The following is a 24,918-nucleotide window of genomic DNA, read 5'->3' on the forward strand; positions in this document are numbered from 1 at the left end:
TATATATATATATACATATACATAATATACATAAAATGTATCCAATAGGATGAAAGTCTTTGGGCCCTTACATCCATCTGTTCTTTCATGTATATAATGTTCCATTTAATGTTTCACATGCGGCACGCTGAAATTAAGAAATTATGGCTATTTGATTAGCTCGAAATAAATTCTCTTAAATTGTATTTGTAACACTATCAAATGATAGTCATAGTCTGTAGTCCAATATATATTTACGTCAATAAAATTGAACTTATTTATGGAAATTTTCTCAATGTTTACTTCTAAAATTATTTCCAAACATCGTATAATATTCCCAAACACTTTTTGTAATCAATTATTTTTTAATTATAATCGAAAATTTGTATATGCAAATGCTACTTCTTAACTAATATGGATACAAATGAACAGTATATGTCGATTTTATAAAATATATTAAATGTATCATTGTTTTATAACTTATGAAATAGTTAAAAATTAATCGATTTTATTGATTAATAATATGAAACTAGAATTTCATTGACGTAATCATTCAAGCAAGCATTTTTTTTAAATTTTCGTCAAAACAAGTATAACAAAAATGACACATGCTGTTATTATTTATCACAGAAACTATATAAATTAACAATCGATAACACATGCTACACTAATTTAGATCTAGTTCACTTTATAAAACATACAAATATGTCGAGAATTTATTGTGTCTCAAATACAATACATACGGTGGATTCTCGCTTAACGAGCATAATACGTTCAGCATCTTACACGTAACGCGAAACACTCGTTAAACGAAACAATTTTTTTTCCATATAAATTAATATAATTCATCTTTTCTTATCTCGCGAAATGAATGCAAATATGATTTGCATAAGTCTTATGTCTGTCTTCTTGCGGCTTTTTCTTCGGGGACATATTTGCAATGAATCTTAAACTTAGCACGCACAAAATCACACATAATATGTATGAACACAAGTTTGGAAAATGATATGTAAATTCTAATATTATCATATATTTTTTATATAAAGATTTTCTGACTTTTTATCAATGTAAACAGATACAGTTGCATTTATAACTGTAAAGTTGAATAATATATAATAGGCGAATTATTTTGTACAAACAGAGGAAAGAAGACAGGCTTGTTAGAATTGAAAAAGGTATTGAAAAAATGTAGAATGTACAGAATAGGGTGGTGGTCGCAATAGAAGAATCAATGAGGGTAAATGTGTGAATGAAGAACTAGAAGGCTGCCGATGGAATGTATAGTTTCAATAGAGGTAAGCTCAAATGGGAACTACTAAAATCAGTGGCAGATGCCTATACTCGCACCTCTCATTTTTTTGAGAGGGCGCATTTTATTTGAGATTTTAAGAGAATGCTGTCTAAAACGAGTAAATAATTTCATACTGCAATTTTTAAAAAATCTACACAGTCTTAGAGTTAAAATTATATTCTTGGAAGAGAATAATTCATATATTACTAAAGGTGATTCAGCGGTGTTGAATCATAGTTAAATGAATGGAAAAATTATTTATATTTGTTTAAATATTCAAATATGCAACAAGATGAATATTGAAACGATTTTACGATGTTCTAATTTATCTAATGTTTTTCGCAAATTAATTGTTTCTTAATTTTATTTATTTTAATTTTAAATATATAATGATGTAAATACAATTAAATCATAATATGTTAGAAAATAAAGATAAAGCAACTGAAAATAATCAAAATTAAACGCACTTTTTTTAAACTTATACCTTTAAGGAAATTATAAATTCAGTTAGATTAGGCAAAATACTAATAAATTATTTTATATGTTAAATTTGTTTTCAAATGAGTGAGCTATATTTTTCTCAAGTGGCTAACGTGGAAACGATCAAATTGTATAACAGCAAGAAATCCGATACTCGAAGATAACAGTGTAATAAAATGCGGTAGTTGTCCTTCTTGGCATCTGTCATGTTACACTGGATTGATTTGTGTATTTACTATTTCAGGGCTGTCAGCTTCAAATGCAAAGCCGCTATTGTGCCGTCTTACGTATAAATACGCTTTAAATATATAAAAATACGCCAAATTTGATATTTATTCTCAGCTGGATGAGAGATTTTTTGAAAGAAACCAGAAGTTAACAGAAGTGAGTCATGGGATATTCATTTGATTCGTCGCTGTGAGAACATGGGTCTACTGGAACGACCACGAACAACAACAAGGGGGGGACTTTAAAAAGAGGTTTGTCACACGGCGGCGCGGCGAAGGAGGAGGTTAATTATTAATTAAATCCACTTGAATTTGTTTCAAGCGAATGCTGCGCACGAGAGATGTCAACCTATTCCCATTCATGAATGAAGTCCATTCACAGTAATTTGTTTTCTTTCCTGTATTCTTTTTCTGCTTGTTATTCTTTATTTTTTTGCTCTGCCGTCGCATTGCATGATGACCGCTGCCATTATTGCTCACATTCCGCAACTTTGCATGGCTGTGTAACAGAAAGTAATCTAATTACACGTAATGCGATAAGCCCAGAAAATGGGATTCTAAATAGAAAAAAAGCTTACAAAGGAAAACAAAGGAACGACGATTTGTTCTAATGCTATTATTATTTTTATGCGCATAGTAGCGTGAAATATATGTCTCAAATATTGATTTTAAAAAAAGCAATGATTCATGTGAAATTTTATTTCACATTTTTGTGCAAACATAAATATATTATTGTTATTATTAATAATAAATAAAATTAAAAAAAAATTATTAGTCACCAATTGTAACCAAAGGGCTATCGACCTAAGTCTTTCCGCCCAGAGACAATAAAATATAAATTGTAACAAAAGAATCATACAAAAAAAATGGCGTTCTGAAAAATGTCAAACGTTATTAATATTAATTCCAATTAAATTAAATTTTGTTAAAAAGTATTTGAACTATTTTTGAAAAAATACTTTTGAAGCATTAATTAATGGAAAGTCTGTTTTATTTTATAGTTAAGTCCAGGGGTTCCCAACCCAAATCGTAAATATAAAAATAATAAAATGAAAAATTTTTGAATAACAAAATTCAAAATATAGGAAACTGAAGACTTCAATTGGACCGCAGACCGCGAACATAGTTTGACAATCGGTGGTGCATATCTGATAATTTAAATTTCAATGCTTTACGAAAGTTACGAACAACTTGGACGGGGAGATGAACGTTTTCTTTGCGAACTGGGAATATTTTTTCAGGTAGTCTTACTTTATTATTATAAATAAATGCAGTATATGTATAAGTTTAATATCAAGAATATTTTCTGACATTAAACTAATAAGTCATTATATTCCAGTAGATAATTTGAATAGAAGTCTCGAATAAGATAACGATTGAAGTAACAGCAAGTCAGTAATTTATATAACAAGCGGTAGCAATCAATGACATTCTAATAATGAGATTAGTAACAGTCCAAATAAGCCTTGTTGAATGAGAAAATAATTGGTTGATATTAAAAGTATATAAAATAATGTTGCGTAAATTCTCTTGATTGGTGAAATGTAGACAAATTTATTGAGTTTTTTTTAAATAAGAATAAATTATATGTAAATATACCATTACATATGCTAACAATCTACATTCCATTTTAATGGAAACCAATGATGCTTGCTTATACAAATTTACTGCTATAAGGACAAACTGAAAATGACTTATACAAATTTAATTATGGTGTTCATTCGCAGTTATAACAAAGAGTATTGAGTCAACGAAGCTGCAAGTAAATCTAATTTTGGACTATTCGAATTCGTATTAATCATAGTCTGCCTATATATATGTTTACTCCCCTATACTATATAACATGCATCGCAAATTCGTCAGCCTACATCTGATCGATATATTGCTATGATTCATACTATTATAAGATTACAAAAATAGATTGGTAGAGGGAGGACATTTTCTATATAGATTTTTCGAATTTCAATAATTGTTAGTTTTTTTTTTGATTCTAATATAAACAATTATTATATATTTTAATGTGCTGCTATATTTTTTATTAAGTAGTTATTATCTTATCTCAATGTGAAACTAAGTTTTAGAACGTTTTATATTAAATTGTGTCAAGTTGAAATGAAGACTCGATAATAGTGTTTTCTAACGAAGTTTATATTGTTGCTAAATTTTGTTAATAAAATGATTAAATGCGCGGAAACGTGTCATTGATGACTAACAGTTTAATTTAGTTTGAAATAACAGGAAAAACAAGTTTTTTTTTTAACAAATATTATTATGTTTTATAGCTGTGGGTGGTTCCAGTATTTGACTTAATTGTTTTAAAAGTTTAAATACATTCACAAATATAAATACACACGGAATGCTGTGTGTATGACAACTGAAAGTTGAAGCGAGTCTGTTTAAAGAATAAGTATTCGAGACCGAATATACATGTATTTGCTGTTTGTTTCTTTTTAATGAGGTTAAACGTTCTCGGTAAGGTACTTTCACGAATTACTAAATGACCCAAATAACTCTCAGGGCCTCCTCATCATGGGTCATATATTTTAAGGGCAATAAATTATAGTCTCAAGTGGCATACTTATTGTTGTCTGGTCTAGTCTGAAGAGTAAATGAGAAAAGGGCTAATTCAAAATGAAAAAAAGAGAGTAGATATTTTTTTTGTTTAAAGGGTGAAAGGGCGGTCTAGTTCATCCCTTGAAGAGGATGGCAGGCACCGGCAGTCGCGGATTATCGACTGACTGGTAAAAATAATACACAAATAACACACTTGCCCTAGAATTTATTGTGAATGTGTCGAAGTGCGACTCGTGAATGGTTTAAAAAAAACAAGTGAGTACACTAAAACTCGGAACATAATGAAGGAAACAGTTGAATACCATTTATTATTCATGCAAGCCAAGCGTTTGTTAATTTGATCACGTACCACTCAAAACACTTGTTTCAATGCTCGGTGCATCGCACTAAAATAATAAATATGATTAGAAAAAATAAAGAAAATGAAACGGATATTAAATTTGTGTGTACCGATTCATGACACGAGAGGGGTTTCCTTGTGTGCCTGTATTTATGTTTTTTTTATTCAGTCAGTTACGCCTGAAATGATGGAAATATAATTTACGAGGTTGATGTCTGTAACTCAATACGCACAGAACGTGCGCGCCTCTTTTTCACTCAGCAATCCCCAATTGGCCGAACGAATTCCTGACATTCCTCGACCCCTTCTGTTTATTTTCCTTTTACGCCAGACAGTCATTTAGATTAGACAGACGGACGGTTTTAAGGCGCAAAAATTAAACAAGACTGTGCTGTACAACTATGCATCCCAGAACATAAATTAACCCTACAATATCTAAATAGAGTTATCGAAGAAAAATATTTAACACCTTCATGTTTACTTTATAAAATCAAGCATCTAAAAAGAAGAATTAATATTGACTTTTCTTTACAAGTGAAATATCACAAAACAAATACGTTTAAATCACTATATAGTTATATTTTGCTTAAATAGTGTTTCGATAGAATACAAATTCGGAAGAGAAGCTATAATTTGTCTTTATATAACGTTAGTAAATTTGTTTAAGCAAAAAATAAAACATGATTTATAAACTAGTTAAAAGCAAATAGTTTAACTTAACTTTACATTAAATATAAGTTCTAAAAACATACGAATTTTCCAATATTTGCCCTTGTGTATTGTGTAAATACGCGTGTTGTTAAAACTTTGATATCAGGTTTCTATGATCATTTTAAGATCATTAAAGTAAGCTGTAAAACATCAAGTGCGCGATGTTCTATTTTATTTACAATAAAACTTTGTATTTAATTTTAAATTACTGTGAACAAATTCTAAATAAAAATTGTATAGTTTATTAATGAACGTAGCAATTTACATTAAAGAATGTACATATTTTTAGAACTTTTAATTAAGTTTCTGCACAACACATAATTAATTAAAATAATTAATAACTAATATTGTAGTAGGATCAGAATGTTTGAATTTGAAAATCATAAATAAATATCGGTAAAGTACATTATACATAAACAATCTTCTTTCATTATTATTTTATAGATGTTTAAAATAAGTTCATTTTCACATTTGTTAAAGTTAAATAAATCATGTTAATTTGAAATAGTCGCTGTAACGAGCACTTCGGAAATTGTGTAATCACTTTACACACGGCCGTCAATCAACTGGCAATTAATTTTAACTTAACAGATCCGAAAATAGTATGCACTGCTAAACAATTTACAGCATTCACACTTGAAGAGAGGTGTCATTGAATGTGTTGAAATATTTTATATTTGAAGTGTTATTTGAAAAACTAAAAGTCATTATTTGTTCAAGTACCTTAAATCATATATATTATAACCAAAAATGAAATAAAAACATATATTAAAAAGTAATAGGGCGACTAATGGCCGAATTGTTAAGTCGCTCTACCTACGATTAAATGCTTGATAGCTTTTCGAAATGTTAAAATTAATTGAAATTATTTTAAAACACATTTAAAAAAGTCAAGATTGGTTGACTGCTCTAATCGTACTATTTGTTCATATGTATTACGACAAATTGAATGGTTTGATTATGAAACAAAGATCAGCAGAATATTTATATAAATAATAATTGATGATGTGTAAAAAATATGTTTACTTTTTGAAAAATAAATTTTTCACATGAGACAATGAATTGGACTGGTGACAATTAAAATAAAAAAAAAGTCAAGGGATTGGTCCAGTAACCAACCTTAACATAACGCACAATCAAGATACGCACTCACGAACTACTTATTCTAAAAACGATTTGGTAGGTCTTGGGGCTTGAAACGCTTCAATCTTCGGCGATGGTTCTCTGTGTTAGTCAGCTCCATAGCTAGGGGGTTTCGGTGAATATCAAGCCGGTGTTGATAATTAACGCTAAGTTTACTTATCTCTTCCTTCACTAGTTTCAAAATAAAATAATAAATAAGTTTTTTACTCCTGACTCCACCAGTTTCGCGATCCGCCACTGATTAATAACAATGTATGTTGAACGTTCCATTTGTTTAATTTTAAATTATTTACATTAATTGGAATCACGGATAAACTTGATTAGATATAATAAAAATGAGTTTTCTTTAAATAATGATAATACAATACAAACTTAATGGAATTAACACGTTGGATTGCACTTCATTCATCAAAGATAACAGAACACGCGTTTACGGTATTCATAAAACATGTAGTAATCAAGAAAATATTTACATGTGACCGAAACAACGTTATATCGTGACTTAACAACATAATTCTCGTTATTACTAACAATAAAAATGCACTTATTTAAGGCCCAATAACGTTGTCAGATGGAGAATTGAAATTGATAGCTCTCAGTTCAGGGCTAGGAGGAGAAGGGTTCTCCTTCTACAAGTAACACATATGTCATATTTTTTACCATTTCATAAAATCGTAAAAGTAATTAACAACAATAAAAATTGGTTAAATTTTTTTTATTAATGTTTTGTTACCAAGCTATGAATTATAATTTGATAATCAATGCACGCGACAGTTGTTTGGAAAATTTTAATTTGATTAATGGGTCAATTACTTTTTGTAGAACATTCTATTCACTCATTATTTACATGTACGTTACGTGAGTTTTCGAACTGTGACATAAATATCATATATGGTTTTAATTTCTTTGCATAAATTATATTTACATGATATGTTTGATCATTGAATATAAATGCTAATTACATTTTTCATTACTTTCAGTCCCGCCCTACAGGTTATTTTTGAATATATTATACACCATTACGTTTATAAAATCAATGTTCAATCATCTTATTTACTATTAATTAAGTAAATACAGCTGTACAGAAGAAAAAAAAATATTTATAAAAATATTGTACTACTTTGTTTTTAGAATTTATTTTGTTATGAAATTTTTAAACCGTACTATAGTGAATCCACACTGATCGAAGTCGCACACGAGGACTGCATTTGCCCTCCCCCTGGTCTATACTCATATATGTATATGTTTTTTCTAATTTAAAATATTAAGAATGACTTCTGTAATAACTTATTGAGAAAGTTGATTTTCAACAGATGTTTTTATTTGTTGGTTATAAATGTGAAATTGATTGTAGTTATGAAAAAAAAAATTGAATAAAATAGATAAAATTAATGTAGTTTCACTTATATGTGATTATTTGAACGATTTAAAATCGTTGAAATAGGCGATTTGATTTTTTTTTTGATCTTAGGAAATAATTTAATTATTTTTCTATATGAAATAATTACTATTTTTATAATATAGTTTTAATTCAATCCTAATATTATCCATACATTCAGAAAATTGCAGAATGTGACTCCTTTCTGAAATTCAATAGCGTAGGAAACTATACGTTTATACTAAAAGTACTTGTCCAAGGTGTCAGTAGTATTAAAGTATGTCGTGTTTAAGTATTAAAAGTATTTATAATTAATATGTAGAATTTTATGGATTTGTTTGTATTAAGCAAAACTGATGATTGCACGGTATGTGACTATGTGCTGTTTAATTGACGGTCTGTATAGATTTCATCTAATTTGATATGTGGATGATGATGATGAAGAAGAAAGTTAAGTCTCGGATGTTGGGCGGAGAAACAAGAAACTCCTAGCCATTTGGTTTTATGGTCGAAGGTGGGAGGGAGAGTAGTGCGTAAAATGTTATGTGTGTCTGTATTCGAATAAATGTGTACGACGAGCGAGACTCCTGAGTCCTGAGTTTTCACCGACCCAAGCGTCGCCGGTCAGTCGTTTCAAATAAGTTGGAGGGTGAGCTAGTTCGGTCCCCTTCTGTATTAACAGGCAACAGTCCTTCGTATACACCACCCTGTTATTGTTGTGCAGTGCTTGTTGTCTGCCCCTTCCGTCGTCGTGGTAGTATTAACAAACAGCAACAACTTCAATTAGAAAAAGTTTTCATTCATCGGAAGGAAGTCGGCATCAGAGGACACCATAAGACATGGGGAAAAATAAAATGTATATTGTGTGAACAAGTGCAACGCGTTGCCATTGCAATCCAATTGAAGTAAATTAAAACGAAATCACATTAAGACGGAGAGGAAAAGAAAAGGGGAGATAAAATGGTTTCGCAGAGCCATTCAGGTACCAAAGACAAAGTCCAGAGAACGCCAGGTAAAAATTCCTTTTAAAAAAGCATGTATAAAAACATATAAATATACATTTTTAAAATATTTTAAAATTGAATTGGTGAATAAGTAAACAATTAGGCGTTCATTGTTGTCTCTTTCTGAATAAGAATGAATCCTCCTCCCAACAACGTGATCAACGACAATTGGTATTCTGCTTCGAAAATAATAATGCGTGTGCTTTGTGAGATCCTATGTGCACCTTGGCAGTGTATGTGTGTGTATAAATAGTCGAATTGTCGCATACCGGATGTTATTTGACTTGTACCTGTTTTGGGTGCTGATAAAACCCGATGGAATGCACTTTACGTTCTTGGGACCCGACAATAAAAATCTGGATTATGTCATTGCCGGCTCCGCCCTCGCGTTCGAGCACCGCAGACGACCACCAGAAAGCGAGACGATAATCCCACAAATTACCTTCTTTTTTACTTTTCATTCTTCCCGAATCGATTGTTGCTGCCGGCCTTTTTTCCCCTACAAAGAATGTTAGGTGTATTGTGAGAATAATGTTTCCCTCTTCTTTTTTGCAGTCGTTAAGAAGATGCAATCGTCTGGCGTCGTTGACCACAGGGCGCCGGAAAGGGAAGCTCTGAGGAATGTCATTGCACAGTGGAATGCGAATCGACTGGACATCTTCGAATTATCAGAACCAAACGAGGTACGTCACGCAATGCTACATGTCTGTTACTAGTTCAAAACTAGTTTTATCTCATCATATTTGTGTACTTATTTATTTGTTGTTGTTTGTTCATTGGTAATATTTAAACCGAGCAATTTAGTATTTATGAAATCATTAATAATAGGACGTTTTATCATACAAATCATACAACAGGTGTTAATCGAAAACAAAATGTTTAAATAATTTGTAATTTACTTAAATTCTAACGTTAATATTCAACTTAGATGAAATATAAGTATGTTTAATTTTAAAATGGACAATATCTAACGCTTTTTATCTTAGGTTAGTAATGTTTTATATAGAATTCCTTTTTTACCTTGAGTAAAACACGTGGTATACCTTATGTTAGTACCAGTTCGTACCACAAATGGCACTAATCCGATTATTTTTTATAAATGTAAAATTCAATATTTAGTTTATATTATATTTTTTATATATCACTTGAATTAGTTCTTATATACAATACTAATCACTAATGCAAAGTAAAGCTTCTTCGCCATTACGAATTATAATAATTTTCATTCAATTTATTTTTTATTTACTTTGAGCAAACAAGCGCATTTACGTTTTCTAGTTATTTATAGATCATTTGTGGGCATATTTTGCTCTATTGACACCTTAAATGGGTCTATATAATATTATTTGCATCTATTCATTTATGATAATTTAAATAACGGATAATAACAATAATATTTTTAAAGGTCAATAATGGAATAAATATTATCGACATCAAGTAAATCTTTAAAATTTAGATATGAATTGTGTTATTATTATCTAATAGTCGAATAATATTTTTTGCAAACTACCAATATAAGAATCTTAATTAAATTACGTTGACTGCCGAATACATTTAAATATTTTTTATTTATTTTGTATCTGATATGTTTTTTTTAATATTGATAATTGCTTATTGTCTATAGAAATTTATAACAAAGTATATTAATTAAAAAAAAAAAATCACCTAACATACTATTTAATGTGAGCGCTTTTTATTTAATATTAAAGACTGACGTCTTATCTCTCTATATTTATTATCGTTAATATTTTTAATATATAGTACATTTAGAAGTGTAGGCGTATCAAAATTATTTTTAAATTATTAAATATAAGCAAATTACATATTGAAGTACATATTATTGTACAAATACTGCTATTTGTAATTTAATGTAAAACAAATATTTTTCAGATATTTAAGTAAAAATATAGAAAGTTTACTTCTATCAAAATGTAGCACATCAAATTATGTCGATGGAAGGAGATATTAATAAAAAACACGTATGCAATATAATACGTTCACTTAAAAAACTAGACTTGCAAATTCATATGCCACTTTTTTCTTAAATTCAATGCATTTCTACTTTGCTGAGTCTTTCTTAACGAACCGTAAAGTCAGTAGTATTCATACTTTTTGATAAATATTTTTATCTTAAAATGACCGATGGCATTCATAGGGTACTTATGCTACAGTTAACCAATGTTTGCCGTCGGTACCCTTTACCATCTCTACACAAATAGATACACTAATAAAATTAAAACTATATGCCACAGTAATAAGTTTTAATGCCACGCGCAATTTATTATATATTCATTTAGTTATGTACTTTTCTATAAATATATCATAATTAATTTGTTTCTTTTTGTTTATCGGTTTACAAGAAAACAGTTACTTAAGCAATTTAATTAAAAATTAAATACTTTATGTGAAAAATTAAAACTTAATAAAAATATTAAATATAATAAAAATGCATTACAAAATAGCTTTGATTTTTAAATGTTTTGAGATAAAATATGTATATTTTTTTGTTTGATCGCGTTCTAATAGTTTTGTATTGTTTATGTGCATGTCTAATTAGAATAGTTTATAAATTGGGTTATGCGAAATTGTCTTTTTCTTGTCTTCCGTCCGTCAACCGTTTTGTTGTCGGTTGCATGGTTGGAAATGGGTTTGCTCGTAGTCGTGGAAGGAAGGAAAGGAAACACGGCCGAGTGGCTGCTGAAACGGAGCTCTAGAATAGTTGCTGTACGTTTGTTATTTATATATTGTGGACGTTTAGCGAACCGTGACCTGCATTCGCGTGCATTTTAGTTATTTTTTGTTCCTCCGTCGCTTCCATTTAGAGAGAAAATCTCATCGTACAAACGTGAAAGTTTCTTCATTCGCATTATATTTGCGTTGGGAAAATTGGTCTGACACACATTTATAAAATATTTGTCGTTTTGTTCTCTGTCCCAAGGATTTAGAATTTCATGGCGTGATGCGATTTTACTTCCAAGATTCTGGACAGAAAGTGGCGACGAAGTGCATCAGAGTTGCATCGGATGCGACCGTTGAAGATGTGATCGGAACTCTGATAGAGAAGTTCAGGCCAGATATGAGGATGCTTTCAGTACCATCGTACGCACTCTTCGAGTTGCACGAACATTACCCAGAGCGAAAGATGTCTCCAGACGAAAAACCCCTACTGGTGCAGCTCAATTGGCATGTCGACGACCGCGAGGGCAGATTCTTGCTCAAGAACGTCGATGACAAAACGGTAATTGCACGAATTGCGCGATTACGCAATTAACGTCTAATTTAAAACGAAACTCTCCGTTTGTGTTCCAGTCCAGCGCAGTCGGCCTATCCGAGGGTAACTCAAGCTTCCGGCGGAAACTCTCCAAGAGGGAGAAGAAACAGTTGAAGAAGCAGGAAAAGCTGTCGCGTCTCAAGAAGGAGAACGCGGAAAACGACGACGGGGTTGCCGAAAAACTATACACAGGTAAGAACGAACGTTGTTTCTGGTTCCTGTAAATATCCTTTTTCAATTATTTGAATTTGTAGAGTTGCCGGAAACGTCATTCACGAGGTCGATTTCTAACCCGGAAGCCGTTATGCGACGACGGCGGCAACAGAAGCTCGAGAAAAAGTTGCAACAGTTCCGGTCGAAAGATGGCGGGCCCGATACTGGTATAGTCTATTTCCGAATACGTTATAAATTTAAAGCGACTGCTAACACCCGTCCGTTTCCTTTTTCCCTGTTTCTAGGAGGAACTTTGAAAATATACGGGGAAGCATTATGCAAAGATGTGCCTTATAAAACATTGCTATTATCAGTGAGAGATTGCGCTGGATCCGTGGTTCGGGAAATGTTAGATAAGTACGGTATGAATCATCTAGATCCCTTGCATTGGTGCCTAGTTCAGGTAACTCAGCAGCCAGGTGGCACTGACATCGAATACGTTCTCGACGACGACGAGTGTCCTCTATCGATACTCATGAACTCGCCCAACACTAGTAAGTCTATATATTTATCATACGATCGGATTCAAATTAATTCTGAAAATTCATACTAACTCCTTTACACATACACAAACACGTGTGTGCGTTTGTCTTGATTGATCAACAGCGGGTTTATTAAAATTACGTAGACGATGTTTCCCAAATTACAAGATATTGAACAGTATTAATCTATGGAATATATTAAAATAATTGCTGATAAGGGAATGGAAAAAGAGATTAAATCAACCGGCGGTTACGGAATACCTATTAAATGCTATTAGTTTGAAACTAGCTATATTTTACATAGAAACATGAGACATGCTATGAAGATGGGATACATTTATAATTTATATAATAATAACATGTATTGCAACAAATCACCATACTAACAACTCACAAAAATAACATAATAAGAAAATTAAAACCAAATTGATCTGCTCCAAAGGGCTACTTACCATAGGACTTTCTGTCCTAATATAATTTACTTATTAACACGATTAATGGACAAATTACATCTTTTTAGTTTTAATAACTTTGGCTACACATGCAAACACATTACTTCATTTTAAAAAGAAATATAATTAAATTTAAATGGTAAATACTTAGGTTCATACTTACAAAATACATTTATAAATTATTGAATGACTTTTATTATTATTTTAATGATTTATTTTTCTTTAAATAATGCTATTGGTATTATGCGTTTTCTCTGTATCCAACAAAAACAGGCCCTCGTCGTCTTTCACTTCTCTGCATTGAGTGAATGTGTTTAGTTTTGAGACTCCAGTAGATCGTACAATTCTGTGGTGGTAATATAATTAATATTTTAAAAATCTCCGTGTCCGATAAACATTGAATCTCTTGCTAGATACTTTATCTATTGTAATTGCACTACAGTATACGTTATAATATATATTTCTATAATATAACGTATTAATTACTATCGTCCCACTTTCGAATATTTGATTAGATGTTGTGTTGAATGTATAATATACACGAGGACTTTTGGTGGTTGGGAATATTTGTATTTTTTGTTAGGGTTAAAAATGTTCGGTCCAATGCTATATGTATTGAGTTCTGTTTATAGATAAAATACAATGTACGATTCAATGTTATGTATAATATAACGGTTTCTCTCGGACTCTAAACTGGTTTTCATCCTTGATAGAATACAAATGCATTATGGTATAGGCTACCCATCGAACACAAATAATATTTTGAATACAGCTTTTATTTAATTTTATTTCCTCATTAATAATACTAGTCTCATTAAAATGTTGATATTTATAATATTTAAAATATTATTAATAATAATATCTATAGAAAGACGTATTTTTATTGTTGTAATACATATTATTATCTATATAAAAAATACTTACCATAAACGTGGTAAGTTTTATTTAAATATAAATGGACGTGGTCCGTCAACTATGTTTGAATATATTTAAAAGTAGTACAGTAGAACCTCGCTTAACGAGTTTAATCCCTTCCAAAATTTCCGGATTTTTACTCGTATATTGAAATACTCGTATAGTTAAACATATTCAAAAATACACATAATGTACACAAGTGTACACAAGTTTGAAAAATGATGTAGCAGGCGTGAAATTCGGGACTTATCATCGTCACTTGTTATGCGAAACGTCGCTCGTTAAGCGAGTCATTTTTCTTACAATTCATTTTGCTCGTTAAGCGAGATTCCACTGTATTCTCATCTTATTTTCAATTTAAATTATATTTGTTTCAACTTTATAATTCAAGTTATAATCCAGCATTAACTTATACTAATATTAGAATCAAATATAATTGTCACTAATTTCTAAAAAACAATGCTCACTGAACACGAGTTGTTTTTTTATTAATTCATGTATGTACTTTGTTCGTATTCCATTTCTGCCACAACACACGCCTGTAAGTTGAAATTACTGCAAAGAACGTAAACAGAAACGAATTCGTAGGTGATCTTGTTTTATTTTAGAAATGTATGTAATGTTGTTGTACATTGTTTGTATATATATGGTATTCTATCATAACATTCACTTAATTAGTTCACGATTGACAATTGCCTCAATATCGATAGTCTGTATTGTAGAACAGAAATACATAAATCTAATTATAATTGCATTGTTAATCCATTTGTTTGAAGCGATTAAAATCTGAAATGCGAGGATGCATGTAAAATTCATTTGTTTTTGCTACTAATTTAGAATACTACTTATTATACTATTTGCAAATCAATAATATTATTGTCTTGCGTGATGGCAAACTGCATTATTTACATATTTATTTGAAGTGAAGGTTATTTTTTTACGTAGTTTGCAAATTAGGAATTGCCCAGAACGGATTACTTGAAATTTTCTGTGGCTCTACTCAAGATACAAACTAAATCTGGAAATGGATGGTGCTTTTAATTCAGAGAGTTGAACCGAAATTAATTTCGTTTCGGTTTACGGTTACGTTCCAAGTAAATATCGTTCCAGATTCGATTTTGGTTCGTCGAAAACTTTCTATTCAGTTCCGGTTGAAATTTAAAATCAAGTCCAAATTCAAATTTTGATTTAATTTTATTTACAAAATTTCTTTACTATTGTTTTCAATTATAAAATTGAAAATTCAAAAGAAATAAACCTTTTTAATCACTTTCATTTGAGTTTGTTTTAATGTCACACTACCATCAAAGATCATACAGATTATGAATTAATTTAATGAAAAAAAATAATAATTTAACCGTAATTAAAATTTCCGGTATAGGTTTCTCAATTGAGCAATTTTTCGTTCCAGTTACCGTTACGGTTCAGTTAAAAATTCCGGTTAATTTCGGTTCGGTTTCGGTTTGACTCTTTGATTTAATTATATTTTGTAATTTATATATCCATTGGAATTGTCTGCATCAACAAATCGTTTGTGATTTTCGCCACTAATAATAATAAGATTCAGGAGGCGCATGCGTTTGGTTCATAGATTGACTGATATATTTCATGCTCTCTGTCTGGCAATCACACAAAAACTGGGGTGCCATCCGACTTCCATTTGGGAGAAATCAATTTGAGCAAAGCTCTAGAGACAAGCTGCAACCAACAAAATAAATAAACGAAAGTGATGAAAAATGGAAATGTAATTTTCGGCAATGAGAACGAATTGAAGTATAATAGTATGTGCGATGTATACAGTCGATGCGGATTTCATCCGATGATTTCCTCCTGCAGAGGGATCGGGGATAAGTTGGGCATCATTCGAAGAACGCAGATGGAACATTGAAATGTTGGACTGGGGTATCAGACGTACGTATTGTTCACAACCAATTTACTCTTTTACGATGAGACTTTTTGGGCAACAATATGCATTGGCGTGTACGTATACAACACACATATACACAGCAATGGATAGAAACTCGGCCGGGGGAGAAATCGATAAGTGTTTCAAGGTCTTTGAGGCAAACTTCTGCGTTTTCCGTGTCACCGAAAATAGAAAATAAGCGTAATTTTTGCTGCTTTTGATGTAGCGCTCGATTAGGTATTCAAAAAAGGTTTACAAAGAAACCACACAAAGAACACAAAAAAACAACAAACTAACAAAACCCGATTACGTAATCCGTCCAACCCCCTTCGGGCTTAATAAGTGTTGTTAATCTAATAACGCCAGTATAGATTTCCATTTAAGTTCGACGCAGTGCCTCCCTTAGTCGCTGCAAATTTTCTTGGCACCAGTTTCGATATTATTAATGCATCCTCGCACCGTTTCCATGACGAGTTAAAAACATATACAAACAAATGATTGGTGCATACATGTGCACTGTAACAACGAAACTAAACCTATTAAAAATGCATGCCGGGAAGACGATAATTGAAATTACGCAACAAATATAAAGAGGAAATATCCGTTCTATTAATATTGAACGGTGGCATCATTACGATGTGCTGCTATACGATAGGGTTCTAAATTAGTTCACATAATGTTTTCTTAGCTTGGTGTATTTAGGTCGCATGTATGGTACATTTTAGGGTATCTATTTAAATTAAAATATAAATAGTGCTTATTATTAACATAAACTTTCATATTACTAACAATATCAACTTTATTTACTTACATAATTTAGTTTATCCTAATGAATAATAACAAGAATTCTTTCACGTGATATTCTTTCGATAGTATTTTAATAATGTATGTGTGGGAAGTTTAATTACTAAATGTAATGTATTTGTAAGATATTTTTTTTGAGATTTTTATCTTCATGTTGGTTATCGACTACAAATTACTTGATATGAGACATTTAATGCATTTCGATTACATTGTCTATGTTTTATTTAAGTGATATTCTGTAATTTCCGAGTTGTTACAACTTTGGTTAACTGTAAAACATTATAAGCCAGTATTATATTTATATTTAGCCATAAATATTGAGTAGAATTAAATTAAAAAAAAAAGTTAAAAAACAACATTTTGAGTCCAGCAAAACGTATTATGACTACATATTTCCAATTCTATAAATATGGTAATTATAACAGAAATTTCTAAATATAACTATGGAATAGAAAAATATAACTAATAAACTGGTAAACTATGTCTGTATAACGCACAAGTTCGTTGCGAAACAAGGAATATACATAATATGTTGGTAAATTGGGTCAAATCTTATAAATATAGAATATTATATAAATCAATTATATTATCTGCAATTGTTTCATTACATTATGAATGTAAATGCTGTGCTGTTTGTGTATTCGTCCCATCTCTGTCTGGTTTTGGCGTTTTCCCATTGGATTATTTGTTAGATAATCGATCGGTCTTCGTCTAAAGCCGCGAGGTCCTCGATATATATGTTATGTGTATTATTTACGTCCAGTTTGTCCGTGCCGTGGGAATGAGCATGCTCTCGTGTTCCAGCTTTTCCAAACACCACATCATACATACACACACAAACATATTTTAGTCATAAAAAAGTGAAATTTCCATCATCTGTTCAATATATCGAAACACCGGGCCAGTGACGTACGCGCATTGCGGTTTATTAAATATTTCGTAGGAAAAATAGCCTTTCAAACAGTTCATAGTGAAAACCTAGTATCTGCGCGCTCGAAAATGCTGGGCTTTCGGTCTTTGAAGAGACTAAGAAGTGGTGGAAAATGCGAAATCCTGTTAGGTAAATAATAGCGAATCGCAATAAGTACATATTTCATAAATATTTGATGATTTTGGCATCAACGTGTAATATTTATTTTAAATTAAGAATTATTAATTAAGGTGTTTAATTAAGAAACTACGCGAGGAAGTATTTATTAGGCATTTCAATTAATGAACCAAATATATTTCAATTTAACAATATAACAACATTGAAAATAAATTTAATTAAAAATCAGCCTTTCATTCATGATATATTATTTAGAACTTAAACAATATAGATCATCATGACATTCTTCACTCTTGTAATTACACTTGATAATGAAAGGTCAACAAATAATTAATTATATTTGTGGTGCAGGCATTTCGAAAACAAAAATAAAAGTAAGAAAATAATGATTTTGTCCCTTTGGGACTCTTTCCCGCCCACGTAATTTGAGTCCGTAGTGCTTCTGCGCTTTCCATACAATTTGTTTACTTTTTATCTGTCTTTTTAAATTAAATGTCCTTCACTCTGCGAAGGTTCCATAATGTTTCACGTGAGACGGAGACCAGCGGATTGTGCCCCGCGTAAACGAAAGAAGAAACCGGGCGCAATGGGGACCAACAACATAAACATAAGGGACCAGAGGATCGAGAGTATACCACTGTTAGTTGAGCTAGGCCCAGACGGCTCACCTCCACATCCCGGAGACACCTCCAGAACGTTGCGATTGATGAATGAAGTCATGGAGGTAAATTGTCTTTATGGTCTTAATGTCCAGTTTTAAAACTTTCATTTCAGGTGGGTTCAGCGAATGGGATTGCTTTGCAATTGTATGGACCACATATACAGCCCAGACATTGTGTCATTGCGAACACCGATGGTTTGACATCCCTAACTCCATGCCATGCGGACGCCCATACATACGTCAACGGCCAGCGAATTCATCAGACCACAATCTTAAATCATGGCAACTTGATCAAATTCGGAAATAGCAATACTTATAGGTTCATGGATCCTAGTCAGGAAGAAAATACGCCGCGCAGGACTTCTGTTGGCGATAATTCAAGATACGAACGGTAATTATTTCGAACTCAGACCATTGTTTACTCAAAATGCACATGCAAGAGGCAGTTCTTATTAGCATTTAGTATTTTTTGTTTGTCATTTTATTAATTTCCAAAAATTGTGTATTTAATATTCGTTTTGCTTATTGATGTTGTATGTTGCTTGATCCCTATACAAATTAAGGTCCCCGCACGCTATGAGCCCCACTGATAGTCGCGACAATTTCGAAACTACTTTCGATTTAGAAGGCAATGTGGAAACAATTTCCACAGCAAGCGGTTCCAGAGACGATAAGTCAAATTACGAGGCTCCAGCTAATCGCGAAAACAGCACCAGGTAGTTTGTTTTTACTTATATACTGCTTCAGCTTTCGATGTGCCAAATTTTGTAGATCATTTTCAAATGCTAATTCAATGAATTTTCAGCGGAATTGAAAGGTATTCACGGGGACAGGATCCAATCCTTCCGGCAGTTCTTGAATTCCCCGAGGAACCACAAGAACAATTCCTAGCAAGAGTGATCACCCATTTGGACGTCAACACGCCCACATTCCGATTAGCTCCTGCTTATACATTGTATCTTTGCGCGAGGTACCGGGCCTCCACTCATTACCGTCCAGAGTTGACGCCCACCGAACGGGCTCATAAACTAACACTTCTTCTCCAACATGCCGCAATGCTCGTAAGGCATACAGTGCAGGATCGAAGCACCGAAAATAGTTCTCAAGCCTTCTGGTTGGCGAACGCAAGCGAATTGCTTCACTTCCTGAAGTCCGATCGGCACGTTAGCGCGTTTTCGCTGCAGTCTCAGGACATCCTCGCTGATTCAGTGCAACTCTCTTTCAAGAATTTGGTCGCTTGTTTCACAGATGACCTCAACACTATAATGCCTAACTTCATGTCCATCATTCCGGATGATCATCCAAGCGGAATGATCAACGTTTTGAGTATGGCAATGAACCTGCTGCGTAAATGTCGGGTGAATGCTGCATTAACAATTCAACTGTTCTCTCAACTATTCCACTGGATTGCGGCGAAATCGCTTTCAATTGTCGTTAATAATCCTCATTTGTGTACTCGCAATTTCGGATCTACCCTGTTTAACAGACTAAGGAATCTGCAAATTTGGGCTGAATCTCAGGGTCTTGAATTGGCAGCCGAATGCCATTTGGCTAAAATCGTGCAATGTGTCCATCTTCTACAGGGACCAAAAATGACTGCCGATGATTTAGCTAAAATATCTTCAACATACTTCAAATTAAATTCTTTACAGTTGCGAGCTTTGTTGACCCAATATAAATGTAAGTACTTTTTTTAATGAAATTTTCTTTATAACATATATAATTTACAGGCGAAAATGGCGAACAAATTGCTTCTCCGCAGTTGTTAGAACAAGCAGCCAGAGCATCTGAAGGAGTTGCTGACGAGTTGGCGAGAGCGGAAGGCAAGGAAGTGAGATTACATGAGGATCCTGCTCCGCCTCTTCAGTTGTTATTGCCGGAAGATGGTTTTAGTTGCGATGTCGTTCAAGGTGTTCCTACTGGACTTGCTGACTTTTTGCTACCACTGCAAGCATCAGGTTTGTGCCGCTTAGCTGCCCAACCGACTAGCTCTGGCCACTGGACTGTCTACATGTCACCTCAAAGACCCGCATCCGCGATGAGCTCATCTCAACCTGAGGTTGTAATCGAATATATATTTGCTTTTGTGATTACAATATTAATGTTTCTGTTTTAGGTTCAAATAATAAAGTTGCATAAAGCTGGAGGTGGTATGGGACTATCAATAGTAGCCGCGAAAGGGGCAGGCCAAGAGCGTTTAGGTATTTACATAAAATCCGTGGTGCCCGGTGGTGCAGCCGATAGAGATGGAAGACTGGCAGCCGGCGATCAACTACTCTCTGTCGATGGTCACTCTTTGTTGGGTATAACGCAAGAAAAGGCAGCCGAGTTTTTGGTTCGAACAAGAAGTATAGTGACTTTAGAAGTTGCTAAAGGTGGGGCTGTCTATCACGGATTAGCAACATTGTTACAACAGCCCAGTCCGACTCCACATAGAGGTAAATTTATTTAGTAATGACATATTCGTTTAGGCGCTAGTTTTACCGCTCGTTCCACACAAAATGTTTCTGTTGCAAGCTGCTTTGGATCGCGCATCCTCGCTTTATTTGCGGCAAAACATCTCGCCACCGCCGAAGAACTTCGTGTTTTTCAATTCCGATGATAGTTTATACAGAAGCGAGGTCAAACGTTTAGCGGAAATTCCGCGCATTGAAATTCAAGATGTGAATCATATAACGATTCCACCGCAGTTCACACTTGAAGTGACAGATTACTCTGAAGACAAACCACATTTACCAAAGAGCTTTTCGCTGGATGAAGAACAAACATCAAACTTATTGAAAATACAACCATTTTCTAAATCTCTTCAAGATATATCTAGTTCCACGTCGACTCTCAGCAGCCTTACCTACAACTCCAATATTGATTTAAGCAAAAATGAGTGTAAAGACAGATGTTGGAGATCACCTTCAGGCAAAGAACTACATCCAACCCAATCGAATCTATCGATTGTGCGTAGTTATCCAGAGTTGAATGAGAAAAACAAAAAGGAGAGTAGATCACGAAGTGAGGAAACAGTCAAACTAACTGAAAATGAAAGATTGGAGATAATTAAACTTCTTTGTGATTGGGATGCGCAGAGTTTCGACGCCTCCAAAGAAATGTATTACTCGATGCCTAATCTGGACGTTAGTTTAGAGCACACAGATGAATTGAATAAATCTTTTTCTGAAGAAAATGTTAACAAGAAAAAAATCGAAGACGATTTTATGCACAAATGTAAATTTTCAAATTGCATATTCAACTATGAATCTACCTTAGGGACCAACGATTCTACCACTGCACCAATTTATAGTAGCACCGATGAATTAGGTTATAATAATAACAATAACCATTTTGGACCAAATTTTACTGTGAGGAAGTGCTGTTGCCTAGCAACAGACGATTGTCCGATATTTACAAAATATTTTTATTGGAAGGATGCAGGACATGTGACACAAGTTGGCCGTGAGATTTTATTTTGCAAATTTCTTTTTTGCAATTTTTTGTTTATATACGCACCACTTATGATTTATACATTATATGGATTTCATTTTTATTTTCTATATTTTTTTCTAAAATGTTTGTTCTTCTGTAGGTCCTAGACGGATGTCCGAAAGAGACTTGCCATCAAAAATTGACATGGAGAGGACGATTTTGTCCTCGAAATCGGTTCCTGCTTTACATCATTTATCACCTGGAATGGAATCTAGACCAATAGCTCACGATATATTCAATCCGGGTTATAGCCGAACTTCTTCTAACAATAGTATCAACACAACGTCCGCCGCTCAAGCTCCTCCTGGGCCGCAGGGAGTCAGAAGCAGATCGACGCACAATTTGCATCATCAACAAGATTCTAGTTTCTATCAAAATCTCAGTGTTTATAGAAACAAAATTCCGCAACAATTAGATGACAGGTAATATAGCATAAACATATATATAAAAGTTTTATTTATATTTTAATTGGTTTCATTTATTAGATCTTCTGTATTAAGAAGTTCTCAGAATTCTCTTCAATCCAATACAATTCAACAGCAGCAACATCAACAGCAGCAACAGCAACAACATCAGCAGCAGCAGCAACACCAAAGGCCAATTTCTGCCTGTTATTCAAATACGACAACCAACTCTCGGGCTTTGCATCAATCTGTGCCAAACCTAAAGAACCAAATAAATCCGCAAAGAATACATAACGACGGATCAAATTCTTATCCGAATGTAAGTCAATACCCACCACAAGCTTACCAACAACATGAACAAGAGGAGATGAACAACAAACATTATGGAAATATACCGAACTACATTCCACGTAATAGTGAAATGAATTATCATCACATGAAACAGCAGCCTGTGGTACAACAGGATTATGCCCATTACCCGAATGATCAAGGTTTCAAAAGAAATCAAGAGGATTATTATAAGAATGTTGTTCCTGAAGATGGAATCCGTTACGCCAGTAGCGGAAATATTAGAATGCCTGAATGGGTGGGCGAACCTGAAAAAGTTGTGAATAATAATTTCAGAGGACAGGCGAAACTCGCGGAAATGGGAGAAGAGGTTAGAAGGCGCCAGCAGTTAGTGAATAAACACCATAATACGGAGAATCATTTGGCACAAAGCACGAAAAGTTTACAAAATCTACACATAAATTATAGCAGTTCACCGGCCATCTACAATAACTATCCAAAATATCCACCTGTAGCACCAAAGCCTCTGAAAAAAGCAGACGAGCAACCACCTGAACTACCGCCTACTACAACTCATCCATTATACTTAGCAAGTGCGCAAGAGCCTCCAAAATTGAGCTACATGCCGAATCAAAGTATTCCTAATACCAAGCAAGCTCGGGATCCGTGGATAAGAGAAGAACAGGAGCGACAAGAACAATATAGAAGAGAATTGAGCAGACAATGGCAAGAGCAGCAGATCAAAGACCTGAGTTCAATATCTCAACGAACTGTACAACAGGAGGAACAGCTGCGCGTTCTTCAGTTCGAAAGAGAATTCCAAAGAAGGGCCCAAGAGACATCTGAAAATGATGATGAAGATACGGAAAAGGGATCACCGACAATTTCTCATTCGGTAGGCAAAATGGAGGCACCGCCATTATCTATATTAAAGGGAGGTGTTGTCTTACAAAAAGAAATTGCTGAAGCGCCGCCCCCGCCTGAACGTGGATGCAGCTATGCTGTAATGTCGATGAGAAACAAAGAAGGAACTAAGCGGGTTTCATTTAATGATCCGTCCCAGCAGATGACGCATCAACAAATACAGCAGCAGCAGATACAACACCAACAAGTGCAGCAGCCACAACCGTTCCAACAACAATCACCACCAGATACTTTAGACTTGGAGGAACGCAGAGAAGATCCAAACGTAAATAGAAATGTTTATTTTTTATATTTGTATTAATACTAGTTCTTCTTTTTTAGCTGTTCATACAGCAAGCCGAATCAATGTTGGCATCACCGACGATGCCTAATGAAAATATGTCCAGTTTAAGTACAGCGACGCCCGGTGTTATTGGGGCTCAGGAAGTGTATAAAGATCCAAGAACACGTCGTTTGGCAGAGCAGGCCCAATTGAAGACTCCAGCACCCATACCTGAAAAACTCACATTCAAAGAGAAGATGAAGATGTTTGCAATGGAAACGGGAGAACAAGAAACTCCCAAGGACAAGAGTAAAATTTCAAGGGCCCAAAGAGATATCGACAATTTGGGATCGCCTAATCCCAGCATGGTCCATTAAATATATATATATATATATATATACATATAAATATATAACACACACATATAATTTATATATGTATATAAATAGGTATATACATAAAGATGAAGAGATGTGAATTTGCTAATATTATTTAAGTTATTATTTCACAAAAATAACAATTATAAAAATATATCAGTGAACTTGATTCTGCAGAGAACTTAAACAATTTTATTTTTATTATTTAAAAAAAAAATATTTTTTATATAGAGTAGAATAAGAAATTTTATTTTGTGAACGAAATGTAAATAAAATTTATTTGATTGAGGTGAGGACAAGATAAATA

General features: G+C 33.1%; 1 protein-coding gene across 6 annotated transcripts; it reads left to right on the plus strand.

Annotated features, from left to right (window-relative positions):
- Positions 1–2,327: 2,327 nt before the first annotated feature.
- LOC108558336 (afadin) lies at positions 2,328–24,675 on the plus strand. 6 transcript variants are annotated; one of them, XM_017915224.1, is made up of 16 exons: positions 2,328–2,358; positions 9,683–9,810; positions 12,066–12,365; positions 12,437–12,590; positions 12,653–12,778; positions 12,857–13,105; positions 18,731–18,942; positions 18,993–19,270; positions 19,443–19,595; positions 19,685–20,559; positions 20,610–20,938; positions 20,996–21,317; positions 21,397–22,326; positions 22,457–22,778; positions 22,842–24,237; positions 24,294–24,675. In XM_017915224.1, the coding sequence occupies exons 1-16, from the start codon at positions 2,343–2,345 to the stop codon at positions 24,609–24,611; spliced, it is 6,108 nt and encodes a 2,035-aa protein (XP_017770713.1). In that variant the 5' UTR covers positions 2,328–2,342; the 3' UTR covers positions 24,612–24,675. The 6 variants fall into 6 exon arrangements, with proteins under 6 accessions (XP_017770713.1, XP_017770711.1, XP_017770714.1 ...); XM_017915222.1 differs by lacking the exon at positions 2,328–2,358 and adding an exon at positions 8,732–9,135; XM_017915225.1 differs by lacking the exons at positions 2,328–2,358; positions 19,443–19,595 and adding an exon at positions 8,732–9,135.
- The last annotated feature ends 243 nt before the right edge of the window (positions 24,676–24,918 follow it).

This window comes from Nicrophorus vespilloides, unplaced genomic scaffold, assembly GCF_001412225.1.
Source record: "Nicrophorus vespilloides isolate i.1.1-1 unplaced genomic scaffold, Nicve_v1.0, whole genome shotgun sequence".
In the NCBI taxonomy this organism is placed as follows: domain Eukaryota; kingdom Metazoa; phylum Arthropoda; class Insecta; order Coleoptera; family Silphidae; genus Nicrophorus; species Nicrophorus vespilloides.